This window comes from Pongo abelii, chromosome 10 (assembly GCF_028885655.2).
Source record: "Pongo abelii isolate AG06213 chromosome 10, NHGRI_mPonAbe1-v2.0_pri, whole genome shotgun sequence".
NCBI lineage: Eukaryota > Metazoa > Chordata > Mammalia > Primates > Hominidae > Pongo > Pongo abelii.
The window spans coordinates 62,356,032-62,383,828 of record NC_071995.2 but is presented as its reverse complement, the minus strand read 5'-3'; the positions used below and the strand labels follow the sequence as shown (position 1 = coordinate 62,383,828).

The window sequence follows — 27,797 nt, the reverse complement described above, 5'->3', positions numbered from 1 at the left end:
AATTAGCTGGGTGTAGTGGCACACGCCTGTAGTACCAGTCCAAGCTACTCAGGAGGCTGACGCAGGGGAACTGCTTAAACCTGAGAGGTGGAGGTTGCAGTGAGTCAGGATCGTACCACTGCACTCCAGCCTGGGCAACAGAGCAAGATTCCATTTCAAGAGGGGGAAAAACACCTTAAACAATATTACTAAAAGACTCAAGATCATTAAATTTAAACCCTTTCCTACAGTTTGAGATTTAGGTTAAAATAATAGTCAGACATATTTCACAATATTGCCATGGAATATTTTCAAAATTAAATTCTCAAAAAATGAATTGTTTTGCTAAACTACAAATCAGTTTATATGATTAAACTCTTAGGGTTTTTCTTTTTTTTGAACAAAGGTAAAAAACATTGTTTAATAGCATGTTCTCAATACTTGCTTACAAATGAACTCTTGAGTTTTATGAACTCTTGGGCAAATCCCTTAACTTCTCCATGCCTCAGTTTCCTCAACTATAACATAAAATCCCTGTCTTCTAGGGTGGGTGTGAAGATCAAATGAGTAAATGTACAAAAAATGCTTAGAACAGATTTTGAACATAGAAAGTACTACGTAAGTGGCCAGGTGTGGTGGCTTATGCCTGTAATCCTAGCACTTATGGAGGCCGAGGCAGGAGGATCACTTGAGACATCAGGAGTTCGAGATTAGCCTGGCCAACATGGGGAAACGCTGTCTCTACTAAAAGTACAAAATATTAGCCTGGTGTGGTGCATGCACCTATAGTTCCAGCTACTCAGGAGGCTGAGGCACAAGAATTGCTTGAACCTGGGAGGTGGAGGTTGCAGTGAGTTGTGACCGTGCCACTGCACTCCAGCCTATGTGACAGAGTGAGACTGTCTCCATTTAAAAAAAAGAAAAAAGAAAAAAGGAAAAAAGAAGTACTATGTAAGTATTAACCACTTTTATTAGCCAGCTTAAATGTCCTACAGGAAACTGACTTTAATACATTGAATTACTCTTAACTCTTACTTGGGTACCCAAATTATGGTGCTTATTTCTTTAGACATTTAGTACTCAGTGTACTGGTTTTATATGCTCTTCTAAAACAGCAGACTAGTTTTCTTTTGCTACACAAAGCGGTTAGGGTCTGTTTATATTCAAACATCTATTAAGCATGACCTACGTATCAGGCAATGTGCCAGACACTACAGATGATAAAAATACATATGATCCATGAGGCTCTTAAGTAATTCATTAAAAGCAAAAAAAAAGAAACCCAAGGGCAAAATCCGAAACATGTCTGAAGATAAATACATCTGATCTTCAAGAGATTTTCAGAGCTCTGAAGGTCTGCAGTACCTTGAATTTGGCCGTAATCTGGTTGATAAGAGGAATGAACTCCTGGAGATCTTTTGCTTCACAATCTTTGAGCATATGTTCTGAAGCAGATGGAATGAACGGAAGAACTTCTTCCTCCAGGCAAATAATCATTCGATGAAGGAAAGTACGGACTCCACTTCTGAGAATATCCTTTTGTAAGGGACAACTGAGGGCTGGCAAGAATGTCTGTAAACAGTCCAGATAAACTTCGGAACAGCCACATTGTTTCACAGTCTGTTTGTTGCTGAAAGCTTTACTGGTTCGACTATATAAGCAAAAATCAGGCAATCAGATGCAACTTTATTCTTTAAAAGTGTTATGGAGTATTCAAAAGCAAGGCACAACAAATTACAAATTAACAAAACTAAATAACCAGACCTTTATTTTCCACATCACAATTACTTCCATCTTTAGCTAATATAGCTATTTGTAAACTACTGCTTCCAATGATCTTTCCAGAACAAAAGAGCTCAAATTAACTTAAATGAATGACATGTAGTTAATATAATCCTTCTAATGTGAGTCTACCTAAATGTTTTATTAAAATCCTATTGACTGGGCTGGGTATTGTGGCTCATGCTTCTAGTTCCACCACTTTGGGAGGCTGAGGCTTGGGAGGCTGAGGCAGGCAAATCACTTGAGGCCAGGAGTTCAAGACCAGTCTGGACAACATGGTGAAAACCCGTTTTTACTAAAAATAGAAAAATTAGCTGGGTGTGGTGGCACATGCCTGCAATCCCAGCTACTTGGAGGCTCAGGCACAAGAATTGCTTGAGCCTGGGAGGCGGAGGTTGCAGTGAGCTGAGATCACAACACTGCACTCCAGCCTGAGTGACAAAGCGAGACTGTGTCTCCCAAAAAAAAGAAAAATCCTATTGACAAAGTGGACAGAAAAGAGAACATAAATCCACTTATTATGACTAGGCCTGTACTAGGTAACCTGCAAACTACCCATTTAAATTTAGAAAACCATCTTCAGAATTCTTTATACAACCTCTCTAATATCTAGCTCTTGTTCTTAAATATAGAACAATTTAACTTCTAATTAGCAATCTTTACAACTTTCATGCTGTTGTTTGTCGACAAAAAGTATGGGTAGAGGGGGAAAAAACAGCTGCTTGGCTGATCTTCAGGACACAATACAACTGAAGAGAAACCTCACGCTCTTCTCTTTAAGGTAACCAAGACTAACCAAAGATGTCCTGTCCCAATATATATTTGGTATATTAACACTTCAGCTGATCCTCTTAAACACACAACCCATTTATACCAAAGAAGTCAGAGGAGTTAAAGATTTACAGTTGTCAAGGCAAAAATGTAAATGGTATGTAACCTATCCCCTTCTTCAACTAAATCTAACTGACTGGATGTGGAGGACAAAGATTTAGACAATTCTCTGGATTATCCAACTGTGGAAACACACATGTGTGTGCCCACCAAACAAATGGTTCTGTCTGTGTAGATACATGGACTTTATAATTTTAACTGTGATCACGCTTACCTTGCAAATCCAACAGCATGGTTGAGACAGTCTGCTAGAGAGGCTTGCCTTTCTTCATCTTGTGCCAGCATCAACTTTTCTAACAGAATTTTAAACTTCTCCATTAGTGGAGTCAACAGATTCCTCATTAAGGCTTGTTTCCTTTCTGCCGGGTATTCACTATTAACAATCAGCACTCCAGCTGTCTCATAAATAAAAAGTTGATCATCGCTGCTCAGTAAGGACTGGTGGCCATTCTCCTAGAATGAAATTCAGTCTTATTAAAGCTTTTATTTTTTGAGTTCCCCTCATTTAATGAGAAAAAGTGCATTATGAACAGGAAATGTAATCTATCACACCAACTCATATATCAAATACTTATAAAGACAAATTTTCTCCCAGGACCATAGAATGAAAAGAAAACTAAATTAGAGGTCAACAGATCATGGTTCTAATTCCAGCCCTGACAAGACTCTATAAATGATCATGTAAGATAATTATTAAAGTTAGCTTTCTAACTTGTTTTCTTTTGTAAAGATCTTATTTATAAGATTGTTATGAGGCTAGGCTGCATGTGGTGGTTCATGCCTATAATCCTAGCACTTTGGGAGGCCGAGGTGGGTGGATCACCTGAGGTCAGGAGTTCGTGACCAGCCTGGCCAACATGGTGAAACCCTGTCTCTACTAAAAATACAAAAATTAACTGGTGTGGTGGCACACCTGTAGTCCCAGCTACTCGGGAGGCTGAGGCAGGAGAACTGCTTGAACCTGATAGGTGGAGTTGTAGTGAGCCAAGACCATGCCACTGCATTCCAGTCTGGGCGACAGAGCCAAGACTCTGTCTCAAAAAAAAAAAAAAAAAAAAGTACTAGAGTGCTACACTTCTTTTAAATAATTAAGTAACAATACACAGTAAAGCATTATTTTGCATGTGTCTGTGAGGGTGTTTCCAAGAAAGATTAGTCCAAGTAGACTAGGTGGGGAAGACCTGCCCTCAGTGTTGGCGGGCACCATCCAATTGACCAGGGGCTCTGAGAGAACAAATACATAAGGCGAATTAGTCTCTCTCTGAAAGCTGGATAGACTTTTCTTCTGCTGCCTTGAACATCAGAAATTTGACTCTGCAAAAGTACATTACACACAGCATTAACTGTGTGTGTAAACACTGCATGTACACAAGAAAGGTCCGTTCTGTACATCTACATCTGTGAAACATAAAATTTCTTGTGATCTCAGTTCTTTGGGTGACTGCATATGTTGTAGTGACCCATTGCCGTTTTTTATCAATTTCCTCAAGACTTAGGTTGTCTGTCATGGTTACTTCAGATGAGCGCAGTTATAAAGCAGAATGGCACACAATTACTAACCATAGTGATATGCACTTACACATTTTAAATGCTTTCTGATTTATGAATACAGTTTGTCTGCTCCTGTTTTACACATGTAACTGTCATTTTTATAACTGTTTATGCTTACAAAAGCATGTTATTATTGCCTATTTTATTGTGTAAAGTGGCCTATGAAGTGCTGTCATGTTTTTACATGTTTCTCAAATACATTCCCTTTTAAAAATGTAAAGCAATATCTTTCAAATAATTTTTTAAAATTACTTTTTCCAGGATTATATTTTTAAGATTTTGATCTTTTGGAATTGTGGTTTTTAGGATTTCAGGATTTTAACAGTTGGGATTATGGCCCAATTCCAACACCAAAATATTCAGATTGATTAGCACTTAATTTTTTTTTTTTTTACCCTAAGCTGAAATGACAGGGAAAACCTTCGCTCTACCAGTAGCAGCTGCTAAAAATGGCTAATACAATTATAGGATTAAACAGAATAATTTAGAAGTTGAATTTTTTTCTTAATTTTTATTTTCTTTCGGCTTTTAAAATTTTTAATATACTTTTCATTTTAACTTAACAGCAAGCTCATCTTTAATGAATTTTTTTCTTCTTCATAAAATGCTTCAACATTTTAACAACATACCCCATGCTGCCAAATTGATTGTCAACTCTTGATTCCTATTACTATGTTTTGTTTACTATGTCAACAGAATTTTGGTAAATAGAACTAATCTTTGCACATACACTTCCCTCCACCACCAGTTTTTTTTTTAAATGCCCACAAAGGCAAGGCTAATGGCATGTGTGGCTTCAATGAATTCTGGGTAAAATATCTTAAAGAGACAGATACTTACAGGTGGAGAAAGCTCTAATAAATCTTGTATTCTATTCAAAATATCCTCAATGAAAGGATTCATTTGCTTACTGAAAAATAGAAAAAGGAAATCACAATTAATAACAGTGCTCAAAACAGTGCTAAAATACCAAATTCCCCCTTTAAGACAGAACTAAAAAAAAGTTCAGTTGTAGGCTAGTCACTTCTGATTAAGACTAGCTATGGTTAATTTTTAAAAATTACCTTTATCTGCTATTTAGTGATAAGATTGTCAAAATGACTTACAATCTTATAAGCCTAATAAGGAGTAGTTTTCATTCCCAAAAAATGGTACTAGTAAAGAATAATACAGGCCAGGTGCAGTGGCTCATTTCTGTAATCCCAACACTTTGGGAGGCCGAGGTGGGAAGACTGAGCTGAAGAATTTGAGACCAGCCTGGGCAATGTGGTGAGACCGATTCTACAAAAAATACAAAAATTAGCCGGCCATCGTCACACACCTGTAGTCCCAGGTGCTCAGGGGGCTGAGGTGGGAAGATCACCTGAGCCTGAGGAGGTTGAGGTTGCAGTGAACTGGGATCCAGCCACTACACTCCAGACTAGGTGACAGCATGAGACCCTGTCTCAAAAAAATAACAACAAAAAACAATGAAAACTTTTAGTATTGAACTAAGTACTTGGCTGATGAGCAGGAAAGGAAGTGGCAACATAAAATGGGGGCTGGGTGCGGTGGCTCATGCCCTGTAATACCAGCACTTTGGGAGGCTGAAGAGGGTGGATCATCTCAGGTCAGGAGTTCAAGACCAGCCTGACCAACATGGTGAAGCCCCATCTCTACTAAAAATACAAAAAATTAGCCGGGTATGGTGATGGACACCTGTAATCCTGGCTACTCAGTAGGCTGAGGCAGGAGAATCGCTTCAACCCAGGAGGCAGAGGTTGCAGTGAGTCAAGATCATGCCATTGTACTCCAGCCTGGGCAACAAGAACGAAACTCCGTCTGAAAAAAAAAAAAAAAAAGGTCGGGGGGACATCCACCTGACCTGACAAAGCATGACTTGACTTGAACAGGAAAAACCAAATCTACCATAGGCTCTTAGAAAATAATTTATATGTCTACTTTTTTTTTTATTTCCATCTTCATTTTATTTTTTTGAGACAGAGTTTCACTCTTGTCGCCCAGGCTGGAGTGCAATGGCACGATCTCTGCTCACTGCAAATTTTGCCTCCTGGGTTCAAGTGATTCTCCTGCCTCAGCCTCCTCCAGAAGCTGCCTCAGCCTCCTGTTAGCTGGGATTACAGGTGCCTACCACCACGCCCGGCTAATTTTCTGTATTTTTAGTAGAGACCGGGTTTTATCATGTTGGCCAGGCTAGTCTCAAACTCCTGATCTTAGGTGATCCACCCGCCTCAGCCTCCCAAAGTGCTGGGATTACAGGCATGGGCCACCGCGCCAGGCCTCCATCTTCATTTTAAATTCAGGGGGTACATATGGAGGTTTGTTACATGGGTATATCATGGGATGCTGAGGTTTGCGCTTCTATTGATCCAATCCCATTGCCCAGATATTGAACACAGTACCCAATAAGAAGTTTTTCAGCACTTGCCCCACTCCCTCATTTTGGAGTCCCAAGTGTCTTTTCTTCCCAGTTTTATATCTGTGTGCACCCAAGATTTAGCTCTCACTTATAAGTGAGAACATGTGGGATTTTTCTGTTTCTGCATTAATTTGCTTAGATTAAAGGCCTCCAGCTGCATCCATGTTGCTGTAAAGGACATGATTTTGTTCTTTGTTATGGCTGTTTAGTATTTCATAGTGTATGTGTACTACATTTTCTTTCTTTTTTTTTTGAGACTGAGTCTCACCCTGTCACCCAGGCTGGCGTGCAATGGTGCGATCTTGGCTCACTGCAACCTCCACCTCCCAGGTTCAAGCGATTCTCCTGCCTCAGCCTCCTGAGTAGCTGGGATTACAGGCACCCGCCACCACGCCTAGCTAATTTTTTGTATCTTTAGTAGAGATGGGGTTTCACCATGTTGGCCAGGCTGGTCTCCAACTCCTGACCTCGTGATCGGCCTCCCAGAGTGTTGGGATTATAGGCATGAGCCACCATACCTGGCCTAATCCACCACTGATGGGCACCTAGGTTGATTCCATGTCTTTACTATTGTTTTACATCTATCCAGTAACTTAAAAAATAACTAAACATAATAGCTGCAATTTTATACTTACTTGAGAGATTTGACAAATCTAGAAAACAGGTAAGCCGTTCTGCTCCGAACTTTTGCACTGGAATGCCGCAGACCTCTGTGATCTAAGAAAGCCATCTAAAGAAGGAGACACTTTTACTATTTCTGCACTTTTTCAAGGGTTTTGTTGATATTGTCCTGCCACATTTTTGTTCACACCAAATTTTACTTCTTAGCTCCTAAAAGGCATGGACTAGGAAATGTACGAGTAATTCTAAACTACACACAAACAGTCTCTTGAGAACTTGTTTTAGTTGACTAATTGGGCACAAACTATCCATTTAAAAGAAATGGAGGAGGGGTTACTTTCAGTGTGTGCCAAGCATTTCTGAGAGGTTTTGATTCTGAGAAAAGTTATAGACAGAAAAATACAATACTATACTATCGAGTCATTAGCTGAAATCCATGGAAAGTAACAAAAATCCAGAGTACTTACTAGTACACATGGAATGTGCTGAGGTTCAACTGTGAAAAACTTTTCATATCTAACAACAGTTTCGAAGAACTCCAACGTCACAGATGTATGCTGATAGGAACTGACTCCTGATGTTACCAGCTAGAGCAGGAAAAAGTTAGGAAACCTCTTCTTATTTATTGCAACATCAAAACACCCCAGTATTAACATATACTAAGCTCTAACAATAAGGAACTCCCATTAGCTTATACTGAAAACAGAAATTTATGGTCAAAATTATCTTCAGTATACTTACAGTTCGCATCATATCCTGCAAAGCACTAGCTTTTGAAACATCACCTGAGAAGTGAGCACCATGAGATACTGGAAGAGCTTCTGCCAACATATACAGCAATCTTATTGCTACTTCAACTTCCATAAACCGTGTAGTCTGCCAATTCCTACCAAGGTATAATATGTCAGTGAGATTTAAAGATAAATTTTTCATACAGCGAATTATGCACAGGGTAAGACACCAACAAAAGCCTTTTTAATTATTAAAAAGTCATAGCAATTGTTAACTTTCCCAGGCGATATATCACAAAGGTAGAAAGGATCAAGATAAATCAAGAAGTGCACTGTTTCCAGAGATACACATAAGATCTCAATAAGTAACATGGATTAATAAGTCATATGAATCATTTATTTTGACCCATATCAAAGAGCAAAAGAAAGAAGGAGGCTTGTTACAAAAGTAATGACAAACTTACTGCAGTGTAGAAGTAAAAACTCTGCGAACAGAGGCCAGTAGTAACTCTGGTGAAACTTGAGCAAGCCTGTCCAACAGTAACTTCAGTTGTTTTCTATATTCTACAAACATGGCTTCATCTTCACCCTATGATACAGGTTAAAATCCTCATTCAAAAAACTTATGGGTTGATCGGCACAGCAAACCACCATGGCACATGTATACCTATGTAACAAACCTGCACGTTCTGCACGTGTACCCCAAAACTTAAAGTATAATAATAAAAATAAAAAACTTAAAAGACCTTAAAATTCATGTAAATATCCAGTTCTCCTGTATTTTTCCACATTTACACATTTCATACTTTTATTTTTTGTCACTATTTATATAGAAAAACTTATGCTTAATAACTTCTCCCCTCCAGCTCACAAATAAGTATTTTTGCACAAAGCCGTAGGCCTCAAAAGCCTAGAGCCAGAAATAGTCTAAGAAGGTTAAAGACGATAGTCTAGCACTAGAATGGGCTTTGAATTCTTTGCACCTTATTTATTCTTGTAAGTCAATATCCACTGTAAAAAGTGGTAATAATATGGTATAACTGGAGATATTAAATGTTAGGAGCCTGGCACATCCCTGGTGCGCAGTGTGTTGGTCAGCACCACTATTATCCTTTTACAACCCTAAGTTTTTGAATGCCTGAGGTGGAGGAATATAACACTTTAGAACAAAGCTTAGCAGCAAATACCATGACTGAATACCTAGAAAGCACCAGTGGCCCTTGTTTGATGGGAAGCTGACCCACTCACAATCTTGAAAAAGACCTTTAACTGGAACAAGTCTAGAGCGCCTCATTTCCACTCTGCCAACACAGTCTTGTGACTGGAGTTCATCACTCTTATAAAATATAAAGTGAAATATGATCACCAATAATATTATCAATATTTTACTATGTTCAGTGCTACAGAGTATTTGTAAAAGGGCTGTTAACAGGACAGGTGCAGTGGCTCACACCTGTAATCCCAACACTTTGGGAGGCTGAGGCAGGCAGATCACTTGAGGCCAGGAGTTCAAGACCAACTTGGCCAACATGGTGAAACCCCGTCTCTACTAAAAATACAGGAATTAGCTGGGCATGGTGGCACATGCCTGTAATCCCAGCTACTAAGGTGGCTGAGGCACAAGAATCACTTGAACCCAGGAGGCAGAGGTTGCAGTGAGCTGAGATGGCACCACTGCACTCCAGCCTGGGTGACAGAGTGAGACTCTGTCTCAAAGCAAAAAAAAGGAGGGGTGGGGTGGTTGTTAATGGATAAAATATCAAAAATGAAGGATTAAGAGGCTTCTATTAATTTCACCCAAGGTTGGTGTCAATATAAACAGACTAATTTTTCAAGAACTTCATGTAAAGGGCCCCGAAACAATAAGAACTTGAAATATTAATTTGATATAATAATAAAATTAAAACTCCTTTCTCCTCAACAAAAAAAAATTCTTACCTCATTTTCAAAGTTATATTCTTCATCGTAAGTCAATTTTTTCATAACGGCCAACATGATTGCCTAAGAATAAAAGAGTTTTTGTCAGTCTCCTAATTTGATATAATTTGAAATTAAGCTACATTTCAAGGCAAATTACAGACTAAAAATCTATCATTGGTCTAAAAGAAGCATAAAGTCAATTACCTCTACATTAGCTTTTTGCTGATCCGAGAGCACTGTAAGCTGTTAAAAAGTAAGCAATAACTTATTAGGTTTTCTAAAGTTATACCTGCATATCAGAACATTTTTCTAATCAATTAAGACCTGCTGTTTTTTTTTTTTGAGACAAGGTCTTGCTCTGTTGCCCAGGCTGGAGTGCAGTGGCGCAGTCATGGCTCACTGCAACCTCCAACTCCCTGGCTCAAGAGGTCCTCCCACCTCAACTTCCCAAGTTAGCTGGGACCACAGGCGTGTGCCACCACACTTGGCTGGTTTTCTTTTTATTATTTATAGAAATGGAGTCTTCCTATGTTGCCCAGGCTGGTCTCAAACTCCTGGCCTCAAATAATCCTCCCGCCTCAGCCTTACCAAGTGCTGGGATTACAGGTGACAGCCATTATGCCTGGCCTCTAATCAATTAAGATCTTTGAAAACATGCACACAACTTTTTTGGAGGGCAGTTTAGCAGCAGCTGCCTGTATTTAAAATGTACCTAACCTAAGATTAAGTAATGCCACTTCTAGTAAGAAACTTGACATGTAGACAAAGACACCTACAACATATTCTGCAAAGGTTTTTAAACAAAGCAAAACAAGCCTACAAAACCATTAAGAGATATACAATGGAATTACCAATAGTGATCATACCTTTCCACACTGCATAAAATTTCTTAAAGTATACATAAAGATACATGTTATGTTTACTACAATAAAACAGAAACTAAAGTCATTTGGGAACGTATTTTAAGTTGGACTTGATTCAATTAATTCAAAGTAAATATACAGAAACGGCTTTCATCTAATGTCATATTGATAAGTTACTAATTATTTTAATTGCTAAATGCTATAATATGGAGACTAACACCACCTACAAGTTCTTTCTGGAAGTGGGGGAAACTTTAATTGTAAAAAATTGTTGCCGTGCGTGATGGCTCACACCTGTAATCCTAGCACTTTGGGAGGCTGAGGTGGGCAGATCACCTGAGGTAGGGAGTTCAAGACCAGCCTGACCAACATGGAGAAACCCTGTCTCTACTAAAAGTACAAAACCAGTTGGGCGTGGTGGTGCATGCCTGTAATCCCAGGTACTTGGGAGGTTGAGGCAGGAAAATCGCTTGAACCTGGGAGGTGGAGGCTGTGGTGAGCTGAGATCACGCCATTGCACTCCAGCCTGGGCAACACAGCAAAACTCCGTCTCAAAAAAGAAAAAAAAAATTGTTTATGAGAAATGAATGATGTATATGTAAATTAAAATAACAAACCATGCTTATGAAAATTTCAACTGTATTCACAAATAAAGACAGGTTCAAAATAAAAAAATAACCTAAACCTATAACTACCTCTGAAGCTGGTTAGTCTACTGAATTCAGAACCTGAAACTATTTTCTGGCCAATTCTTTTTTTTTTAAGATGGAAGTACATTAGTATTTAACAGTAAATATCTTTAGGTAGTAGAATTATGGGTATTTTCTCATTTTTAATTTTTCCATATTTTCCACTTCTCCATGGCTCCTTTGTATTATGTATTGAGCAAAAAGAATAAAACAAAAACTTACCTGTTTCAAAATATGAAGATAATCGTAACAAAATCCAATAATATTAGAAGAAATATCATCATCCTCATGAATTAGTAGCTGCAACATCAGTGCCACTTTTGTTTCTATAGCTTGTAGTGCCTCTTGAGCATTCTTAATATCCCCATTCTTAATTAATTTACTCCAACTAACTATCAATGACTGTCCCATTCCATTTACCAACTTAGAAAATCTGGCCAGGAAGTCAACATCTTCTTCCTATAAGCAATCAAGACACATCTCTGTTTAAAACTGCCTGCCCAAGCTAAGAGGAAAAACTGAACTTTAATATCAATCAAGTGCTAATTACAGGATTCAATTTTAAAATGACATCATATATTTAAAATTCCAGGCCGGGCACGGTGGCTTATGCCTATAATCCCAGCACTCTGGAAGGCTGAAGTGGGTGATTACCTGAGGTCAAGAGTTCGAGACAAGCCTGGCCAACATGGTGAAAACCCGTCTCTACCAAAAAGGTAAAAAATTTGCCAGGTGTAGTGGCATGCACCTGTAATCTCAGCTACTCGGAAGGCTGAGACAGGAGAATCACTTGAACCCGGGAGGCGGAGGTTGCAGTGAGCCGAGACTGTGCCACTGCACTCCAGCCTGGGCAACAGAGCGAGACTCCATCTCAAACAACAAAACAAAACAAAAAATCTCAATTCCACTATGAACAAGTTGTGTCAGCATCTCCTGAGAGTTTGTGAGAAATGTGCAATTGCAGGCTTTCAGGTTTAAGAACTGGTATAACCCATTCTCCAAGGAGAATGCTACTGAGAACATTTTGGCTAGATGCAGTGGTTTATATTATAATCTCAAGGAGAGTTTATAACATTTAGAAGAAAAAAAAAGCTATTATTATATTTAACTTAGTATCTATCCCAGTTTGTTCTAACAACTTTACATACAATATTTTATATAAATTTACCAACCTGGTCAATGCTGAAAAAGCCAGCAGACTGTAATACTTGACACAAAGATTCCACTAGTTTCATTTTATCAACAGGGTCCATTCCTTTATTTACAACTTCAAATAAACAGTCACATGCTTCTTCCCGTAGAACTTCTATTGACATATGACCTAGCAGCATATTTATAAACCTGGTAATGGGACAATAAAATTGTAACATTTTCAAAGTCATGAGTTTTAGATACTGTATTTTACAAGTTTATACTATAAAAATAATAGGCATACTTACCTATCATTGGCTATAAGGGATAAGTCTATCCAAGAGACATAAGCCCCAACTACTTCAAGGCACTGACACGTCACTTCAGAATTAGTATACTGATAATTTTGTAATATTTGGTACCATGATTCCACCAGATTTGGAATGCACTGTTCCCTCATGGTATCTTTTATGAGAGTATTCCTACGAGCCTCCTAAAATACAAAATGCCAAATGCAAAGTAGATTACCTTACAAAATAATGTTTGATATATGAATATACTTGCAGAGAGTAAACTTTCAGACTTGTTAACACATTCCCTACCAGTATTTCCTATTTACCAGCTCTAAGATCATATCCTGTGATTCTTTGTATTTCCTCTTTCTGTTCTACTCCTCAGTGTCAGAGTTAATTTCTTAGTAAATACAAACTATAAATAAGCATTGCTTAGAAATCTTAAGCATATTTTAAGTTATTTCTCAATATAGTAATATAGTACTTACACTATGTGATGAAGAATACAGAAGCAGCAACACTGACAACTCCTAAGCAATGCTTCTTCCTTGCTCAGGGACTATATAGCAGTATTAAATAGAGACTACCTTTCTCAACAGATTCATAAAAGAAAATCAACTCGTGTATGTCGCTACAGTATTTGCCTAGTTAAAAAAAATTTAGGCTGGGTGCAGTGGCTCATGCCTGTAATCCCCGCACTTTGGGAGGGCAAGGCGGGCGGATCACCTGAAGTCAGGAGTTCGAGTCCAGCCTGGCAAAACCCCATCTCTACAAAAAATACAAAAATTAGCTGGGTGTGGTGGCATGTGCCTACAATCCCAGCTACTAGGGAGGCTGAGGTGGGAGAATCGCTTGAACCCAGGAGGCGGAGGTTGCAGTGAGCCAAGACTGCGCCACCGCACTCCAGCCTGGGGAACAGAGCAAGACTCCGTCTCAAAAAAGTAAAAAAAAATAAAAAATTTAACGTAATACTTTAATTTCAATATACCTCTGGAAAAAAAATAACCAAGTTTGAGTTCCTTCATAAAATAAAATCCAAAACATCAGGTAAATTTATAATTATATAACTTAAGAAAGTTTACCTTAAGAAAACTTTCCTGCTCCTTTTATTATGTGCCCATTATCTCCTACAAAACTTACATTAAATATAAAAAATTCATGGTTAGTTACTTGCCTCTGATGTATGCACCACATCACGATCCACCAACTCTGAATCAATAGCCATGAGGATTCGCAGGTAGAGATCTACTCCCCTTGGATTTAGGTCCACTACTGAGAGAATGTCAAAAAAAAACTTGGGCCACTTAGTGAGATACTCTGTAACAAAAAGCAAGGCGAAGACTTGGGCGGCTTTATTTCGTATAAAGGTCTTCTCTGGTTGGGGATTCAGCATCTGACAAACAGAGAAACAGTCCATAAAATTAAATGTAAATTGAAAAGACCCAGAAACACCAGTTGTCTCATTAAAAGGCAAAGTTTCATCAAATGTCAACATGGCCCAGATAAACTATGCAACAAATATTCTTCAAAATTATTTTGATAATTATGATTATCAAAATTGTCAAAAGTATTTAAGTGACTGACCAGATGAAGAACAATTAAATGAACCATTAAAGGCTGTAATGATTACTCCTCATTCTTACACTTTGACAGAAAAGTTTCAAATGCAGAGTTTTAATAGTTCCTATAATTTCTTCTCAGAAGAAAAAAAATTTTTTCTTCTGTCTACTTGCTCTTTAAGGAAAATAAAAACTCTAGCTACACAACTGCTTTATGTGTTAAGATTAGCTAAAATTAACTGAAAAGAACTCAACTGGCCCTTTATAAAGGGCTCTTGTGGAGAGGCTGTCCAGGAGGGCTCGCCTTTAAGAGCCAAACAGAAAGCAGCGTTTGTCAAGTAGTTAAAAACAACTACATTTTAAAATGAAAGTTTCCACAATGTGTCATGGAAACTATGACCATTTCAGTCATTGATATAATATTAAATTATTGCTAAACTCCCACTTCCATGATCTTTAAAACCAGCACCTTTTAAAAAAGCTATGAAATCAAATGGAGGAACACTGATGAAAATCTTTGAGGTAAAGTTCCAAACTCTTGCAAAAAATAAGTTTAAATATCTAGTAATTTGAGGTACTGAATGAAATTACGATTTTACCTGAGCTTGCAGCCATGATATGAGCGTCTCCCTAATTAGCTGTTGTTGAACAGTGGTTAGTTCTGAGTATCTGTTCAAAATAGAGAAGAAAAAGAATAATGGCTATATTTGGTGTCCATGGTTGTGAAAAATAACAGCCTCATATATTTGAAAGGGAAAATTTGTATAGCTCTCAATTATCTAAAGTTTCCTAACATAAACTGTTAATGCCACTCATCATTGCTTTAAAGATAAGGACAAGAGTGGCAGGTAGGGCATCAATATCAATCTTTAATTTGTGATTCTATTCATGTTGAATAGAATTTTTCAAAAGAAAATATGTTTTGTGGTCTGTGATCTACAGAATAAACCAATAGGTGAACTAGGAATCCTCTCAGTAATGATTTGTTATTTTGCTTAATTAGTAAGTCAGAGATTCTGAACACAAGTGCCCATGCAGCTACTTAACTCTAAGAGAGAGTTGTCATGTAGAAAAACAGGCCTGGTGTTACCAGATATTCTGACTTTTCCAGAAAAGCTGGAAATCTAGATTTTTCTGTGAAATGTCTGGATTTTCATTTTTTTTTTTGAGACAAGGTCTTGCTGTATTGCCCAGGCTGAAGTGCAGTGGCACTATCGTGGCTCACTGGAGCCTCACCCTCCTGGCCTCAGCTTCCCCAGTAGCTGGGAATACAGAAGCACGCAACCATGCCTGGCTAATTTTTTTAAAAAATTTTTGTAGAGATGAGGTCTCACTATGTTTCCTAGGCTGGTCTCAAACTCCTGAGCTCAAACGATCCTCTTGCCTTGGCCTCCCAAAGTGCTCAGATCATAGGCATGAGCCACTGCGCCCAGCCTTGGATTTTCATATGTAACCAACAAACTCAGCATTTTTTAAATTTTTGAGACGGAGTCTCGCTGTCACCCAGTCTGGAGCGCAGTGGTGTGATCCCGGCTCACTGCAACCTCCGCCTCCCAGGTTCAAGCAATTCTCGTGCCTCAGTCTCCTGAGTAGCTCAGATTACAGGTGCATGCCACCACATCTGACTAATTTCTGTATTTTTCGTAGAGACGGGGTTTCACCATGTTGGCCAGGCTGGTTAGTCTCAAACTCCTGACCTCAAGTGATCTACCGGCCTCAGCCTCCCAAAGTGCTCGGATTACAGGCGAGAGCTACCGCGCCTGGCCAACTCAACGCTTTTAAAACACTTTGGGATACATCAAAACATATCTATAACCTGGATATAACATATACACTGTCAATTTACAACCTGTATTATGGTTTCCTTAAGGAAGAAAAACATTAAATTAAAAAAAGACTTCTCCCCGCAAATCTGAGTCAAAACAGTGAGAAAAGCCTTACTTGTATTTAACTTGATGTTCCAGTACTTGAAAGCAGAAAAACTTCACATGATCATCACTGAAAAAGAAAAAAAGAAAATGAGATAAGCAGAATATGAACTGAGGAAAACAAATCAAAGGCAAAATAGTAATGAGTAATACAGCAGAAAAGTTTCTCAAACTAGACCTTCGGCTTGTTTCATACTTACTGGTCTCATTTTATGATGTTAAAATCCATTTACTTAAAAAGCTATGAGAACTCTAAATATTATACAATATTTAAAATTTCCATTAAATCTGACAAGCAAAATAACCAAAATATTAAGATACACCTTGAATACAGTGCTTTGTAAGCAGCAAACCATCCCCCTAAATTCCAGATATTAAGATTCCTGGAACAGTCCCTTCATTTTACAATAACAGGTTAGGTGTAAAACGAAAATGGCAGAACAGCCAGAGTCTGAGTGAAAGTAGAGATGGTCGTCCAAATCCTGCTTAAAATTCAACCCCAGTAGTTCTATTGTAGCCAAATCCAAAACAAGCAGGGCCACATGGACTGTCAGTCCAGCTTCAAAGTTTCATACAGGAAACTAAATTACAAATATGGTACCCTTGCTTATATAAGATGGGGGCAAAAGTCAACACACCAATTACCTACTTCCAACTGTCTTTCTAGGGGAGTGGCAGAGTTGCAGTAAGCCAGCTATAAACACTGACAAAGATCCTCTAGAGACCAACAATCTGCCAATGAAGTGAGTATAAGAGAGTTCCTATTTCTGTAAAAAGTTAGTTGAATGCTTTAGAAAGATTTCATAGAAAGCCACACCGCAGAAGGAAAAAATCTTGTACATATTTGACATGGCCTATATAACCAGAAGACTTGAGAGGTGGGGACAAATATCTTAAAAATCTATGGATTGTCACTCATTGTACAGAGACCCATGCTAGAAATTGTAGAGGATGGGTTATAGGTGTGACCAACCTACGAATAAAGTCAATGCTAGTTAGTATACAAAGATAAAGACTGTGGTCCAATATCAAAAGATTGCTCACTGAATGATTATATACCTTAAGTTAAAATTAAAAATTAAGATATAGGCCGGGCGCAGTGGCTCACGCCTGTAATCCTAGCACTTTGGAAGGCTGAGATGGGCGGATCACAAGGTCAGGAGATCGAGACCATCCTGGCTAACACAGTGAAACCCTGTCTCCACTAAAAAAAATACAAAAAAATTAGCCAGGCATGGTGGTGGGCGCCTGTAGTCCCAGCTACTCAGGAGGCTGAGGCAGGAGAATGGCGAGAACCCAGGAGGCGGAGCTTGCAGTGAGCCTAGACTGAGCCACTGCACTCCAGCCTGGGCGACAGAGCGAGACTCCATCTCAAGAAAATAATAATAATAATAATAAAATAAATAAATAATTTTAAAAATTAAGATATATATCATTTACAATCACTGTCTTTACCAACGTTTTAGGAAAGTAGTTATCACTCTCAATCATAAGATAAGGGAGTTTTTACTGCACTTTATTCCAGCTGGGATCTGGTGACAGGTACACAATATATACCAAAGGATGGTTTTACTGAAAAGTTAATTCTGAAATGGCCAAACTGGGTTTACTAATTTTCTCATTTCTACATGGAATGACTATATGTTAATGGCTTTGCAAAAAAAAAAAAAAAAAAAAAAAAGTCACAAAATGTTTTTATGAAAACACTTTCCAAATACAGGTAAATTTCACAGTCCTGTCATGTCCACAGAAATTTAAATTGTCATGCGAATTTTGTTTTTAATTACCTGTATGTCCTCTGGGCTAGAGCTTCTGCACACACCTGCCAGGCATCTGGGGAAATCTTTAACTGCTCAAAATAGGCCAGGGCCTATATGATTGCAAAACAAAAAAATGCATTTAGAATAAACAATCTCAATGCCCTGCTAATACTAAACGAAATATTCTGAGAGTTGCAAACCTGTAACAAATCAGTAAACTTCATAGAAAAACAGCTAAAACATTAAATGCAGGCTTCCGAATATATGCAACTTGGGGTCATTCCTAAAAATAGGTTAAATAAATATAAATTCCATCAGTTAGATAATCAAACCTGTTTTCTTACAGCAGCAACAACACAAAAATGCCCCGCAGCCTTCATGGGGTTATTATGAAGAATGAGAGCAAGTGCTTTGTCAAGTGCCATACTACTGAGAAATTGCAGAGGATAAGGGTGTGATCATTTTACAATATGTAATTATAAAATGGCTTGTGAAGGGCACTTTTCCTATTTAATAGCACATCTGCTATTAAAGCGGTGATTATAAAAGATAAAACATACTGTGTACCTTATCTTGATCTACTGTTACATGGGAGAGTATTTCAAGTCTTTAATTATATCATGTAAGTTCCCTAAAGAGATTAAAATTGGAGTACAAGTGCATGATATGAATTTTGAAAAATATTAAGTAACTGAAAAGGTCAAAGCTTGAGGAAGTTTCTTATCTCTAAGTTTATGAATTCAGGGCATTGTAATCACAAGTAACAGTGCCAACAAGGAGCAAGAGTACTCTAGAATGGATGCAGCATCAAGTCCATATGCTCTCTACCAAACTGTTGGGAAAATGGGAGTTACTTCAGGCACTCTTCCTATCAGCATGTTGCACCAGATGCAGGTTTCACACATGGCAATGGACAAATAGTAGTGAACATCTTGTGAAAAGTATCTCCAATAGACAAGAAAATTGCACATCAACTGGGAACACTGCTAGATGATTTGACAGCAATTATGTATGATACAAAACCTGACATGAGGTAAAAGAAACATTAGCCTTAGAGAAACCTAATTTCAATTGGTAAATATTTTTAAAACGTTGGTGTCTCCCACTAGTGATGAAATCAGTTTATGGGTCCTGAACAATAATTTTTAAAAATGAAATAGAGAATATTAGATATTCTGTACTGTACCCTAGCAAGAATATTACTTTCTATAACTTGTTTTAGTTATTTATGTGCATATGTACATATACATATATACACACACACCGGGTCATCGAGATGTAAAGTTATTTTTTTCTTTGGGTTACAGATCAAAGCCACTGTATTTATATTTAGGTGATAGTTTCCTATACTATGTAACTGTATGAATGAGGGAATGGGTTTTCATACATGGTCTCAATGGCTGCTCCCACTGACAGAAGACCAGGTAAATGAAGGTGATTAGGTGAAGATCACCAAATATAATATTAAATATGTGGTATAACAAAAAAATACATTTGGGCTTTGCAGCCAGTTGCTGGCTCAGAGCTCTTAAAACTCTTGGAAAATTTCCTGAGCGACAGGACCGTCTTTTGTTATTTATAATGAGCCCTTTGGGCCAGGCACAGCAGTTCACACCTATAATCCCAACACTCTGGGGGGCCAAGGTGGGAAGATCACTTGAGGCCAGCAGTTTAAGATTAGCCTGGGCAACATAGTGGGACCCTGTCTCTACAAAAAATTTAAAAATTAGCCAGAAGTGGTGACGTGCACCTACAGTCCCAACTACTTGGGAGGCTAAGGTGGAAGCATCACTAGAGACTTCGAGGTCAACAGAGTTTACGTTAATGAGGTAACTTGGTGTGGGAACCCTAGACAGCCTCAGGATATGGCTGGTTACCAGAAAGATCAATTGATTAGAGTGTTGAAACTTTTTAGCCCTAACCACCAACCTCTGGGAAGGGGAGAAGGGACTCAAGATTCAGCTCTATAAAAACTGTTGAACTTCCAGGTTGGCAAACACATCGAGATGCTGAGGGTGGTGTTCCTAGAGAGGGCACAAAAGCTCTGTGCCCCTTCCCCTATACTTTGCCCTATGCATCGCTTCCATGTGGCTGCTCATGAGGTGTATCCTTAATCAGTACAACAAAGTCAACTGTTTTTCTAAGTTCTGTAGGCTACTCCATCCATCATCAGAAATATGAGAGGTTCTGGACTCAATTAGTGTCTTAAGTGGGGGCGGTTTGTAAGACTGAGCCCATAACTTGTGGGATGTGATGCTAATCCTGGTAGTGTCAGAATTGAATTGATTTGTAGGACACCCAGTTGGTGTCCACAGAAATCAAGACAGTTGGTTGTTGGTATTGGAAAACAGCCCAGAGTAAATAATGTCTCTCTTTAGAAGTTAAGACTATAAGAGCACAGGAAGCTATAAAAGATAGTACTAGTTTAGTTGTTTCTAACAGCAGTCCATGAAACATAGGGTTTTCTTTAGGAATATCTCAGAGGCCAGAGGACAAGGTAGAAGTTAATCATGTATGTTGCATTACCACCTAATATTTCACTTACAAAAGAGGGGAGAGGTGGTTTCAGCTGCTAGAAATGTCATGACATACCATTTTCTTTAAATAATAACAGGTTTTAAGCCAAAGACGAGTGTTTTATTTTTTAAAAAGGAGGAGGCCAGGCGCAGTGGCTCACGCCTGTAATCCCAGCACTTTGGAAGGCTGAGGCGGGGAGATCACAAGGTCAGGAGTTCGAGACCAGACTGACCAACATGGTGAAACCCCGTCTCTACTAAAAATACAGAAATTAGCTAGGCGTGGTGGTGTGTGCTTCTAAACCTAGCTACTCTAATCCCAGCTGAGGCAGGAGAATCTCTTGAACCCAAGAGTTGGAGGTTGCTGTGAGCCAAGATGGTGCCATTCCACTCCAGGCTGGGCAACAGAGTGAGACTCTGTCTCAAAAAAAAAAGGGCGGGGGTGGGGCGGGGGTGAGGGGAAGGAGAGGAGGGATAACCTGGAAGTTTTTAGTTTTTAAACAAAGCCTTTGTATTCTGAATCTATGCATTACTAACAATTTAAAAAACAAAATTCTACAACACTGAAAAACAAGTCCTAGATTTCACCACCTAGTTCTACCCCATACCTTTTTTCTAATGGTTGATTGACTCTATGTGACAAGAGTCAGTTCAACTTTTATTGCCCATGTAAAAAACAGAGAATTACAGATAGACAACTGAGCAATTGGGGTTGGCAGACAGTCATTCTTCTCACCATCAAACTGAATTAAGTTTCCACTACTCCCGAACTGTGACAAAAGGGCTTTCAGAATTCACTTTAAGATTTCTTCCCTTTCATCCTAATAAATTGTTATTCAGATTGGCTAAATGGATACTGAATTATGCCTGGACCTGGATGCTTAAAACACATCTGTGACAGAACCCATTTTTATTGACAAAAAGCAGAACTTCTGTATTAAAACCACTAATAATGTATTGGTTTTAATTTTCTGAAAAGAAATCATGGCACATTTTAAAAAATTGGTTGCTGGAACTTAAGAGGCAAAGAAAATGCCTCTTTCATCCAAAAATTGGATGCTGGAACTTAAGAAATGAAAGATTTCAAGAGGCACATAAAAATAACAGTAAAGGCCATTTAATAACTAAACATACAGTCAAAGGCTTTTAATTATAAACATGCAATACCAAGCTAGACTAAAGGTAAAGATCTATGATGCTTCAACTATGTTTGAAGGTAGGTAGCATAAAACCCTATGCCAAGAAAGATTTGTTTACACACAGAAGACATGGATTTTAAATGTCTTTTGATGTCCTAACTTGTTTGATAGGTATCTTGTAATTAGCCAGATACTTAAATCTCAATTCCTATTATTTTCCTGTATCTGAAGAGCTCGTTACTTATTTACTAGCAGAGACATGCACATGGTAGTGTATTAGAAACTAGTTGGGATTGCTTTTTACTGCTTTAAAAGGTTTTTTTCTTAAAATAAGAATAAAAACTGCTATAATTTTTAGTGAGATTGTTAACCTCATTTAGCTCATTTATAAAAAGTATTCTTTGCTATGAAAAGTAAAAAGAAAATGCCTCTTTCTTTTCCACTTACCCTATACTTCAGAATGCCCACATCTTTAAAAAAATTAATTATAGGCTCATTCTTTATATTTTTCTATCATTCAGCTATAGTCATGATTATAGTTGTAGGCTACATTATGTTTAATTGTTTACATTTATCCAACTATCCCAGCACTTTATAATGGATTCTTGTCACGTAACCATTTTACTTAAGACATAACCTATCATAACTGCTTATTTATGTCTGCCTAGACCAAATAACAAGAATGTTAAATATCACTAATGTGGCCGGGCAGGGTGGCTCATGCCTATAATCCCAGCATTTTAGGAGACTGAGGTGGGCAGATTGCTTGAGCTCAGGAGTTTGAGACCACCCTGGGCAAGACGGTGAAACCCTATCTCTACAAAAAAAAAAAAAAAAAAAAAAAAAAATCATTAAGGTAAGTGTTAAAACAGCTTGTATAGATCAAGCCAAGCAAAGAGAAAATACACGTCTGCTGCTATGGAAAGTCTCTTAAACGAATCCTTTGCGTTACAACTTTTAAATAATTAGAAATAATAACTGATGTTGCATAAAGATCTGCCTTGAATCATATGAGATTTTAATCCTTTTGTTTGGCCAAGTAAATAGAAAATAAATCACAACACTCACTGTTTCTATATTCAAAATATATTCAAATACCTCAAATTTTTTTGTTTCCGTTCATTTCTACCCAAAGTAGACTTTTGCCAGGTGCATTTTTATTCAAGTCCTCTAATGCCAATCTGTGGTGACATGGTTAAAAAATGATTCAGCAGAGTAACTTACCCTTTGTCTGAAGTCTGAATCAGCATTTGGATTTAGCCCTAATAGAGCCTGTTCATCCATCCTCGCTGCTATACTTGGAGTTTTCTGGTTATAATAGGCGTGCCCTCTGATCCCACAGAAGAATTTATAAACATCTGCCACAAAAAACAAAGTTGAAAGAAAACATTACTTGATAAACAAATAGATGCTTATCCTGAATAATGTAAATGGATAAAATCATGCAAAGAAGCTTAAATGTTTAAAAACTTATTTCGGAACTTATCTAAATTACAACTAAAAGTTAGAGCCTAATTCTCAGAAAAATGGGCTCTGCTAACTACTTCACTAATGTGTAATTCCTAAAAATCTTTTTTTTTTTTTTTTTTTTTTGAGATGGAGTCTCGCTCTGTCGCCCAGGCTGGAGTGCAGTGGCATGATATCCGCTCACTGCAAGCTCTGCTTCCCAGGTTCACACCATTTCCCCTGCCTCAGCCTCCCGAGTAGCTGGGACTACAGGCGCCTGCCACCGCATCGGGCTAATTTTTTGTATTTTTAGTAGAGACAGGGTTTCACCATGTTAGACAGGATGGTCTTGATCTCCTGACCTTGTGATCCGCCCACCTTGGCCTCCCAAAGTGCTGGGATTATAGGCATGAGCCACCCCGCCTGGCCCCTAAAAATCTTGAAGTATGCCATTAAGGTCCTCAAGCTTCCTTAGTTTTCAAGATCTTCTTAATAAGCTATAGAAAGTAATCATTTTCTACTTTAAAAAGTAGAAGCACCTAATTTATGCAGTGTTTTACTTATCTCTAGTACTTAAAAATACAATTGTGCAACTGCAGTAAGTATAAAAATGACAAATCCAGACTATTACAGTAATTGTAATAATTTGTCTACTTCCAGATACAAATATCACAAACCTTCTTTAAAACATTAGAATGGCTGACCTCAGAGTTCAATATCCTTTGGAGTGTTTACTAAGTACTACAACAGAAGTCTAATGAAAGGAACAGGATAATGAAAAACCAGTCATTTAGCTTTTGAGCAATGGACTTAGTTTTGCATTTTACAGATCTCTGCTTTTGCCAGCCAATTCTAAAAATTTCAAAAAAAAAAGTTTTTCAATAGTAGATACAAAAACCCAGAAACCAGCCAGGCGCAGTGGCTCACACCTATAATCCCAGAACTTTGGGAGGCCGAGGTGCGCAGATCACTTAAGGTCAGGAGTTCAAGTCAGCCTGACCAACACGGTGAAACCCCATTTCTACTAAAAAGACAAAAATCAGCCAGGCTTGGTGGCACACGCCTGTAATCCCAGCTACTCGGGTGACTGAGGCACAAGAATTGCTTGAACCCAGGAGGCAGAGGTTGCAGTGAGCCAAGATTGCGCCACTGCACTCCAGCCTGGAGAACAGAGTGAGATTCCATCTCAAAAAAAAAAAAAAAAAAAAAAAAAAATCCACAAATGACTTAACACTGACTACTCTAAGAATTGTTTTAATCTCTGAGAGGTAATCCACTTCTTCACAATATAGGTTCTAACATTCTCAAATTATAAGCTGCAAAAGGCATCCTAGTTTTTGATAGAATGTATATTCATTTGAGCAAACATGGAACAAACTCTAAATGATGTGAAAATGATATTATTCTCTCAAGACCTATAAGGTAGGGAGACCAAGTCTTATACTTCCATTAAAGGCTGTGGGTGGCCAGGCATGGTGGCTCATGCCTGTAATCCCAGCACTTTGGGAGGCCGAGGCAGGTGGATCACTTGAGGTCAGGAGTTCAAGACCAGCCTGGCCAACATGATAAAATCCCCTACTAAAAATACAAAAAAATTAGCGGAGCATGGTGGCACACACCTGTAATCCCAGCTACTTGGGCGGCTGAGGCAGGAGAATCGCTTGAACCCAGGAGGTGGAGGTTGCAGTGAGCTGGGATCACGCCACTGCACTCCAGCCTGGGTGACAGAACGAGACTCTGTCTCAAAGAAAACAAAAAAAGGCTGTGGGGCTTTTTGTTTTAATTATCGTAACCAAAGACGCCAAAAGACTAATTGGGTTGGGGGTAGGGGAGAAAAGCCTTTTGGGAATAGCAGGGGTAGGGAGAAAAGCCTTTCGGGAATAGCAAAGCCAGGCTCAGGTCCAGGTTACAGGATACCTACAATATGCTTTTCTGTTTTCCTCTGAGCCTGCCTGAATCAAATAACTCAGGATATGGACTGAGAGCTTTGAAGACAGCTCAGCCCTTTCTCTTACGGTTCATAACATACTTGCAGACTTCAAGGCAGTGTAACTCCCTACTGCCCTGAGATTACGATCCAAACACTTTTGAATAACTCCTCACTATTCTGCACCCCAGGTCAGCAAGGCCAGTGCTAGTGAACCACATGGCAGTTCTCCAGTGGTATGCTACCTTTCATCTTTGCACACTGCTCTTTCTTCTTGTTAGTAGGTTAACTCCTGCTGTCCTTTGAAATTCTACTTAGAAGCCACCTCTTTCAAGAACACTTCTTTGACCCCTATTGTCCAACTCTCCCAAATTGGATTACATGCCCCATCCTAAGCACTGCTATGCTGTCACTGCCAGCTTACTAGTTTTCTCTCATTAATCTTTTTTTTTTTTTTTGAGACAGTCTCACTCTGTTGCCCAGTGTGGAGTGCAGTGACATGATCTCGGCTCACTGCAGCCTCTGGCTCCTGGGTTCAAGTGATTCTTCTGCCTCAGCCTCCCGAATAGCTGGGACTACAGGGGTGAGCCACCACACCCGGCTAATTTTTGTATTTTTTAGTAGAGATGGGGTTTCACCATGTTGCCCAGGCTGGTCTCGAACCCCTAATCTCAGATGATCTGCCCGCCTCCACCTCCCAAAGTGCTGGGATTACAGGTGTGAGCCACCCGGCCATCTCTCATAATCTTAAAGTGCAAGGACTGTCTTCACTATCCATCACTATGTCCCCAGGACATAGTAGAGCATAGGTTTTGGATTTCAAAGACCTGGGTTTGTATCCCCATCTTGTCATTTAATTGAGGCCACTTGGACAACTTACAAAACCTGAGAGAACCCTTTCTATGACATGGGAAAAAGACCATATGCCTCATAAAGTTGTAAAGGCTTCAAAGAGATAAGGTATGCAGAGCATGGCTGGCACATAGTGAGCCCTCAATACGTTGTTTATAATCAGAGGCAGGAACATGGGTGATGGAAACTACTTGGGGCATTCTTATGCTAGATCAGCATTTTTAAAAGACAGAAAAACACAAAGAAAGGCACTGGTTCCCTTCGCCCCCTAAATGTTAAGAAAATCTGATGTCCATTCCCCTGAAAAATGCCCAGGGAGAAAAAACGATTTCGGAGTTTCTAAGAATCCCAGATTGAGAAGTCCAATAAAAGCTTCCTTGAATTTGCTATGGCTTTTTAAAAAAAATGTTGGCCAGGCAGGGTGACTCCCGCCTGTAATCCCAGCACTAAGGAGGGCCGAAGGGGGCGCAGATCAACTGAGGTCGGGAGTTGGAGACCAGCCTGACCAACATGGAGAAACCCCGTCTCTACTAAAAATACAAAAATTAGCCAGGTGTGGTGGCGCATGCCTGCAATCCCAGCTATTTGGGAGGCTGAGGCAGGAGAATCGCTTGAACCCGGGAGGCGGAGGTTGCAGTGGGCTGAGATGGCGCCACCGCACTCCAGCCTGGTCAACCAGAGCGAAACTCCATCTAAAAAAAATTGCTGGCCAGGCACGGTGGCTCACGCCTGTAAACCCAGCATTTTGGGAGGCCGAGGTGGACGGATCACGAGGTCAGGAGTTCGAGACCAACCTGACCAACAAGGTGAAACGCCGTCTCTACTAAAAATACAAAAATTAGCGGGGCGTGTTGGCCCGCGCCTGTAATCCCAGCTACTCAGGAGGCTGACGAAGGAGACTCCCATGAACCCGGGAGGGAGAGGTTGCAGTGAGCGCAGATCGTGTCATTGCACTCCCGCCTGGGCGACAGAGTGAGACACCGTGTCAAAAAAAAAAAAAAAATGCTTAAGCTTGGTCAAGTCACTCTGAAGCTATCCGGAGAAAAATCAAGTGGCCCTAAGGAAAACATAGCCAATAAACCCAAGGAAACAAACTAGTTACAGTTGTCACTACAGAAAGAATCCCCCACATAGAAGGCATTTGGACGATCAATATGCAGTGGAAGGCCAGGCGCGGTGGCTCACGCCTGTAATCCCAGCACTTTGGGAGGCCGAGGCGGGTGGATCACGAGGTCAGGAGATCGAGACCATCCTGGCTAACACGGTGAAACTCCACCTCTACAAAAAATACAAAAAGTAGCCAGGTGTGGCGGGGCGCGCCTGTAACAGAGCTACTCGGGAGGCTGAGGCTGTAGAATCACTTGAACCTGAGAGGCAGAGGTTGCAGTGAGCCGACATGGCACCACTGCACTGCAGCCTGGGCGACCGAGCGAGACTCCGTCTCAAAACAAAAACAAAAAAAACCCAAAAAATGTTTCAATACGGTAAACAATTATGCATCTTGCAAAGGTTCTGGGGGGAAGGCAAGCAACATACTTAAAATATTAAGCCTTAACTTTTCCTGGATAGCCACTGAGAATCAAACAATTTGGAAAAATTCCTCTACACCTACTGAAGACTGTTTCAAACACTACGACTGAATCTTTCCAGCCTTTTAACACCACGCTGACAAGCCGGTTTAATAAAACCTAACTCTCCCCCAACCCCCGCCCGCCACAACTAATTAGCACTTTCAAAAAGTACTCGTTTTTCTGGTTACAGGGAAACTCATGCTTCTCTAGTCCTGCAGGATAGTGAGGA

At 39.3% G+C, this 27,797-nt stretch overlaps 1 protein-coding gene and 1 long non-coding RNA gene across 3 annotated transcripts in view; one reads left to right on the top strand and one right to left on the bottom strand.

The window, feature by feature from the left end:
* Nucleotides 1–18,687, top strand: part of LOC129049141 (uncharacterized) — a 37,659-nt gene extending 18,972 nt beyond the window's left edge. The window contains exons 2-4 of the long non-coding RNA XR_008511965.2: nucleotides 12,039–12,162; nucleotides 17,025–17,100; nucleotides 18,464–18,687. This is a non-coding gene — a long non-coding RNA (uncharacterized LOC129049141). The remainder of the gene's footprint in view (nucleotides 1–12,038; nucleotides 12,163–17,024; nucleotides 17,101–18,463) is intronic.
* XPOT (exportin for tRNA) overlaps nucleotides 1–27,797 on the bottom strand; it is a 44,267-nt gene that overhangs the window by 15,665 nt on the left and 805 nt on the right. For both annotated transcript variants that reach the window (NM_001132357.1, XM_054526421.2), the window contains 17 exon segments: nucleotides 1,345–1,630; nucleotides 2,867–3,105; nucleotides 5,044–5,113; nucleotides 7,258–7,352; nucleotides 7,711–7,830; nucleotides 7,985–8,129; nucleotides 8,439–8,563; nucleotides 9,913–9,975; nucleotides 10,099–10,137; nucleotides 11,669–11,905; nucleotides 12,619–12,787; nucleotides 12,886–13,070; nucleotides 14,045–14,263; nucleotides 15,029–15,098; nucleotides 16,371–16,427; nucleotides 18,145–18,227; nucleotides 22,997–23,130. In NM_001132357.1, coding sequence (NP_001125829.1) covers nucleotides 1,345–1,630; nucleotides 2,867–3,105; nucleotides 5,044–5,113; nucleotides 7,258–7,352; nucleotides 7,711–7,830; nucleotides 7,985–8,129; nucleotides 8,439–8,563; nucleotides 9,913–9,975; nucleotides 10,099–10,137; nucleotides 11,669–11,905; nucleotides 12,619–12,787; nucleotides 12,886–13,070; nucleotides 14,045–14,263; nucleotides 15,029–15,098; nucleotides 16,371–16,427; nucleotides 18,145–18,227; nucleotides 22,997–23,056 — 2,262 coding nt within the window. In that variant the 5' untranslated portion in view covers nucleotides 23,057–23,130.